Source organism: Leopardus geoffroyi, chromosome B2 (assembly GCF_018350155.1).
Source record: "Leopardus geoffroyi isolate Oge1 chromosome B2, O.geoffroyi_Oge1_pat1.0, whole genome shotgun sequence".
Lineage (NCBI taxonomy): Eukaryota > Metazoa > Chordata > Mammalia > Carnivora > Felidae > Leopardus > Leopardus geoffroyi.
This window is the reverse complement of record NC_059332.1, coordinates 32,246,959-32,253,525: the sequence shown is the minus strand read 5'-3', so window position 1 is coordinate 32,253,525 and position 6,567 is coordinate 32,246,959. Positions and strand designations below refer to the sequence as shown.

Below are 6,567 nucleotides of genomic sequence, written 5' to 3'. Positions count from 1 at the left end.
AAGTTCAGTCATGGAGGCAGCAGAGAGGAGACAGGGGTCGAAATGTGAGAAGTGGACAGAAGGGGAGGGTGGGGTGGTGTTGACTGGGGAGCCAGGGAGGGGCAGAGGAGCCATAGGAAAGGAGATACAGGGGCCAGGGGCCGCTGGCTGTTCCAGAGTTCAGCAAGAGGGCGGGGGAACAGAGACCGAAGAGGCTGCGAGGGAACCAGCAACGAGAGGCTGCGCTGACGCTCCTGGCAGCGCCTGGAACCAGAGGAGAAGCCGGGTTCATTACATACGCATCAACTTCCACCTCGGTATCCTTCCATCCTTCCCGACTCCTCCGCATCTGTTTCTCTCTCTCTTCGAAACTTCAGGAGCAACGCCCACCTCTCCTCCTACCCCACCCACCGTCCCGGGAGCTCCCCAGCCGCTGGATACCTGCGGTTGGAGAGGAGGGGAGCCAAGATCAGGGGTTCCGGGGAGCGGGCACAGAAAGGGGCTCCTACAAGGGTGAAGTGGGTGTTGTCTATTTCTGCAGGGCGAGAGGGCTCTGGGGGTGAGCTCCAGGCCACCAGGTCTGCGAGACTTGCTGGGGCTCGAGGTGCCCCTCAGTCGGTATTGAAGGTGTTAGGGACCAGGGGAAAAGAGAAATCCCAAGCGTGGGCTGGGATGCCCTCGGGTCCGTGGGTCAGATCGAGAGGCTGACTTCTTTGCCAGCGGGGCGGAGAACTGAGCGAGCCGCAGGAATTTGGGGCGGGTCGGGTGGGGGCGCGAAGGGCAACGGAAACAGGAAGTGAGGGGCAGAGAGGCTGAAGGGGGTAGAAGGAGCATCAGTTACTCCTGGGGAGGCCGGTCCTCCTCCCCGACCCCCGCAGTGCCCGAGACCCGGCGCGCAGCCGAGCACCCCGTCCCCCGCCCGGACTTGGGGCCCGGCTCGCTCGCGGAACTCGAAGCCCGGAGCCAGCGATGGCTTCACTTGACACCCCCACCCCTCAGCTCTGGGCCGCTGCCTGGACAGGCACAGAACTACACCTCCCGCGCGGCCCTCCCTCCACTCAGCCCGCGGCTCGGCGGGCATCGGCTCGCTCACTCCTGGGAACTGTAGTCCCCGGTCCTGTCCGCCTTCTTTGGGAGGCGGCCGAGATGTCCAGCTCGGGGGGGTTCTGGCAGCGCTCCCCACTTCCCTCCCTCTTGTCTTTCCAGCTATGGAAACTAGCTTCTTGCAGTGAGGAAAAATTATTCTCCTTCCAAACATTACGGTGGGTCCCGTTGGAGTCTACCAACATGCCTTACTCTGGAGCCACTTTCCTGCTTTCCCTTTAGTATTTAAATCCTGGATCTCAAGCTGGGCGATTCAGCTTTTAGGGGGCAAGTTTGAGAAGACTTCAGACACCGCTTACCTCTTCACCCTGTCCCTTTCAACTTCATAGGTTGGTCCCCGCTAGTTTCGAACATATTTGCTGATTTGGGGACTCAGAAAAATGGGATTTACATACCGTGAATAACCTTTGACATTTCCTCCCCATTTCCAAGGTTGATTCCACATGATTTCCAGCTTGTCTCCCCAATCTCCCCCCACCCCTTCTAGTACACCCGTGATAAACACACACAGAACTGCAGGTTTCAAAGAGGAAAAGAAGCAAATTTGTTGTTGGTAGAGGAGCATGAAGGGGAGGGTTCTTCACCTTCCCCAACATCTTGTAGAGATGGGAGGTTGAGGGGCAATAGAAAAGGCAGTAGATGGGGGCGCATGCCCCACTCTGTACAATATAGAAGAATCTGATATAGACACTTTGTATAAAAGCCACTTGTCCTCAATTGTGTCCTCTTGCTGACTGGCTGGGCTGGGGGGCACTGGGGAACAAAGAAGCTGGGGTGGTGGGCCAGGACACAGGGACACCCCCTGGTCCCCATCCTCTGGCGTCCCCTTGTGGGGTCACTTTGGATCCTTGGTGGGGGCATAGCAAAGCTCCAGTGGCCGGGACACCTTCCAGAACTTCTCATTCACCAGTTCCAGGGTCAGCGAGCCATTCAGTGTCTACAGAGGGGGTAGAAGAGAGAGGCAGGGTAAGAAAAAGTTGGAGAAGGTGGTAAAGGATATGAATGAGAGGCAGAAAGTGACCAAGGGAGGAAGAAAGAAAAAGGAATAATAAAAAAGGTGGGGTAAAGCAGGGGCATAGAGAGTGAGTAGGAAGAAGATAAGACACAGACGTGAGATGAGAGATGCAGAGGGAGAGAGGAGGGTGGGCTAGTTAGGAGGTCAGGATCCAGGGTCTGTGTGGCCCCAGGCCACCCTCCCAGCCTCTCCCCTCTTATAGCACTGCCCTCAGAGGCTCTCACCGTGAAAGCTCCACCCCCGGGGGCGATGTAGATGGTGTACTGCTTTTCACTGACACCTTCCAGACTGGGCAAGGCAGGCTCCTCAGGGCCGTCACCTCCTCCGGTACCCCCACCCTCTCCACCACCCCCATCAGGTCCCCCGGCATCAGAGGCGCCCCCTCCAGGCCCTCCTGGCTCCCCGGCTTCTTGCTGCTGCCTCCGCTCAAGGGCAATACGCAGGGCCAAGTACTTGGAAAGATGGTCCACTGTAGCATTCCCAGTTGTCTTCACATACCTGAAGTGGGAAAGAAGGCAGGTTTAGGGGACAGGAAGCCGCAAATGGAAAAGGGAAGTAGGGGATTTTCCAAAAGGGCTTCTGGGTTAGGGTTTCTTTCTGGGTTTGGGTGAAGCCCACTTCTGATGGACATCTATATGATCTTTTTGATTTCTCAGAGGTCAGGGGAAAGACAGGGCTCTCACCTAGTCTGGCAGTATTCTCCCTTCTCCACGAGCAGGGGGTGGGGCCGGAACACGAGCTCAATTTCTCCGCCTGGCTCCGGGGGACTGGGGGCCCCAGGAGGGCTTGGGGGGCCTAGGGTTCCCCCTCCCAAAGTCCCTCCCCGGTCACCAGAGTCTTCAGAACCGGCGCCCCCACCCACCCCGCCGGTGCCACCTCCCCCTGTCCCTACACTGCTCCCCCCTGCACCCCCGCCACGGGGTCGCTTGGGAGCAGGGCCTGGGGCAGAGTCAGGGGCAGAGTCTGAGCTCACATCCTCTCCATCCCCCTCTCCCTCCCCAGGCTCTCCTTCCCCCCCACTCATCGTGGTGGTCTGATCTGACCCGGGCATCGGCCGCCTCACACGCTGGGCCCTGTAGAAGCAAGTGGTTGAGGTTAGAAAGCACCACAGATAAGGGGTTTAAACTTTAAACTTAAGAGAACAAGAGATCAGGGAAATCTTAATGATGACACCTAATATTTATTAAACACTAACTACACGCCAAACACACTGCTAAGTATTTTGCACTGATCGCCTCACATAGTACAAATCTTAGAAGCAGGTGATTATACTCTATTTATGGTTGAGAAAACTGAGGCTTAGAAATGTTAGATAACTTGTGTGCAACCACAGCCTCTTGCCTCTCCACATGGACTCCAAGAACCAGTCACATAGGTTTGTAGAAATGCAGAATTTCAGGCCCAACTCCAGACCTACTGAATTAGAATTTGCATTTTTCACAGACCCTCTGGTAATCTGGATGCATATTAAAGACTGAGCAATGCTGGCCTAGAAGGTCATTTAATTCCCCGCAAGGTGAATCCAGAGTTTATGCTCAAAATCACTCCACTGTTCTAACTTCTAGAAAATTAGAGGGTGAGCTAATTTTTTCTTAAGAATAGTAGTACCAGTTGCTAACTAGGAAGCTGCAATTTACACCCCTGGCTTCCAGACCTTGACAATCAGGCTGTGGTTAGCTATTAAGATGCTAAGGTTTAGAAGCTGGCAGGCAGCAAAGACGGCACCAGGAGTCTGACCCACGGATCTGTCCCACCAGCCCTGCTATCGCCTCTCTCCCGGCCCGAACCTGTGCATGGCCTGCATGCGCAGCCCCTCTTCAATGCTGGAGCTCAGTGCCTGTTGGTTGTGCAGGCGACTGAGGCGGATGAGCACCCGGTCTTGGTGGGCCTCATATTCCTCCCGGCTGGGATAGATCTTAGAGATCAGGGCATCAAAGTTGGGATCTGGCCGCAGAGACCGCTTGGATACCAGCTTCTTGCGGCAGGTAGGGCACTCCTTGTTCCTGGGGTGGGAGAGAGGAGGCCCTCAATGGGTCAGTCTCAGTCGCTAGGACACTGAGGCCCCAACTCTGTACCCTTCACCCCATCTCAAACACATCCCTCCCATTACCCGCTCCGCAGGGCCGTGACAATACAGTCGGAGCAGAATCGGTGGAGGCACTCCTTGGTGGTCATTGTATTCTTCAGCATGTCCAGGCAGATGGGGCACATGAGTTCTGAATGCAGTGACCGAGGGGAAACCGCAATCTCTGTGCCATCCATGATGGCTTCCTGGAGACATCAGTGAGTGGAAAGGTGATGGTGGGTTGGGGGGAAAGGGGTTTTAGAAACAGGTGGTCAATGGAATGGGAGTTTTGAGAAATACAGTGAAATAACAGAATCTGGGTACCCCGTGTTGACCACTTGAGGAAGACGGGAATTCTGAGAAAGAGGAGCTAGTGACTTGGAGAGAATGGAGAACAGAAAGGAGTAGTGTCCATTAACTGAAAGTAGGAGCTTTGCAACAGGAGGATCTGAGGTTTGGTCAGAGGTCTGGGGCAGAGGTGGCACAGATGTGGGGTTTGGGGAAGACTTTTTCAATCTAATTTCTTAAAGTGTGGTCTGGGTGCAACCTGTATCAGAATACCCTGTGGTGCTTGTTTAAAACACAGATTCTGGGGCCCCATCTCATTATGGTATCAGAATATTGGCAAGGCGTGGTGAGGGGGTGGGTTGCACAGGGGAGGGCTCCATTTCTAGTAAACTTGGAAGGAAAGTCTTATATGCATTGACCTTTGACACTGAACTGAGGAACACTGAAGGTAATGTCTATGTGTTTACTATTTTTCAGATGAAGGCAGTCATACTCGCCCTACATCTGTGGCAATAGCTGATGTGAGAATGAAACGAGATAAATGTGAAAGTGCTTGGAAAAGATTAAGGTGATTCAAAGGTGGGGTCAAAGGAGTCTGTGACATCCGGCAGGGTCGGCAGAATAGGGCGAAAAATGGAAAAGAGGCTGTGAGATAGGGGTCTGTTTGAAGGGTTTGGGGAAAGGGAGTAAGCTGTGAAAGGAAAGTCCCTATCACCTGCGGGGTCCGGTGGAGCTCGTATAGACTCAGTTCCCACGTTTTGCTGGCATTCTGGGCATTCGCCGGCGTCGTCATGGTGACAGGGCACAGACCCCCCACCCGGGCTCGGCAGCGGTGGAGGAGGAGAGGTAGGCTGGGGAAAGGGGGAAGGGGGGGAAGGGTGTTAGGGGGGCCGCCCTCGCGCAGACCCCGCCCCTCCTGTGGCTCCCCCCACAACCTCCGCCCCGCGCCGCGCTGCCCCTCACCCGGCTCCAGCCGTCCGCGCCCCGTTGCCGCAGCGCCTCTCACTGGGCCCGGGCTCTCAGCCCCAGTTCGCTCGGTCCGCAGCCGCTGCTCAGACAGCAGCTCCCGCCGCCGCCGCCGCCATGGCCCGGGCGCTGGGGCCCTACGTCACTTCCGTTTGTCCCTCCGCTACCCGCCCCCCCCCCCGCCCCCGCCAGCGGAGACGTCACCCGCCACTCCGGGCTCGGGTGGGACGCGACGTGGGCTCCCGGGTTCCCCCGCCCTCGGGCGCGTCCGCCTCGCGTGAGGAGCCGGCGTCCCCGGAGTCCCCCGCTACGTGGGGACCGCGGTCTCAGTTCCCGGGCCGACACCGTCGCGCTGCCAACCTTAGCCACCGTTCCCTTCCCGAGGTCCCCACCCGGGGCCTCCGCTCCGGAGGGCGGGGCCTGGGATCTCTTGGACCCCGGGAGGGTAGAGAGGGGTTGGAAAAGGGGCCACCTCCCCCACTCCGCGTCCCCTAGCGGCTCTGGGGGACAACTGCCCCCCTCCCCACAACTCCGTAACCCCAGCCCGGCATTCCGGGGAGGGGAGGGGGAAGGCTGGAAAGGATCTTCGGCCTTTTCAGTCCTCCAGTCCTGTGAACGCAACTAAATCCGGATGAGCCCGGGATTCCCCTTACCACCCTGGGGACTTGCTGCACCCTTCGCTTTGGCTCTCCCTAGACCCTCCGACCCGCTCTCCCCTCGAGGTTTGGGGACAGCGGCTCGGGACGTCCAGACTCAACTCTCGGCCGGAGCCATAGACTCGAGAATTGCGTTTGGACAATCAAGAGCCGCGGCCCGGGGCGGGGGAGGGAGGCGCACGGGAGGAACAGGGGAATGGAGACACCACGCGGAAGCAGGGACACACACACACACACACACACGATGGGGCCCCTATAGGGGAGGGGGTGTGCGCGTGTGGGTGGGTGGGGGCACAAGGGGCAGAATGTCTGGAGTGGGAAGCGGACAGAAGCCTCCTCCAGGACTTTTCTGTAAAGGAAGGGGACAGGGAGGAAAGAGAAGAGAAAGGGGCAGAGCGATCCCCATTGAGGGCAGGGGATGAGATGTGGGGGGGGGGGGGGGGGGGGGGGAAAGACCGTAGTGGGCGTCCTGTCTCTTCCAGCCTGGGCTGGGG

The 6,567-nt window shown here is 57.7% G+C and overlaps 1 protein-coding gene across 1 annotated transcript; it reads right to left on the bottom strand.

The window, feature by feature from the left end:
• Nucleotides 1-1,603: 1,603 nt before the first annotated feature.
• Nucleotides 1,604-6,152, bottom strand: RING1 (ring finger protein 1). Its single transcript, XM_045497886.1, has 7 exons — nt 5,415-6,152; nt 5,167-5,302; nt 4,209-4,369; nt 3,886-4,101; nt 2,782-3,171; nt 2,323-2,596; nt 1,604-2,020 (listed from the first exon to the last, which is right to left on the bottom strand). Exons 2-7 carry the CDS (start codon nt 5,242-5,244, stop codon nt 1,919-1,921), a joined length of 1,221 nt encoding a protein of 406 aa, XP_045353842.1. The 5' UTR covers nt 5,245-5,302; nt 5,415-6,152; the 3' UTR covers nt 1,604-1,918.
• Between the last annotated feature and the right edge of the window lie 415 nt (nt 6,153-6,567).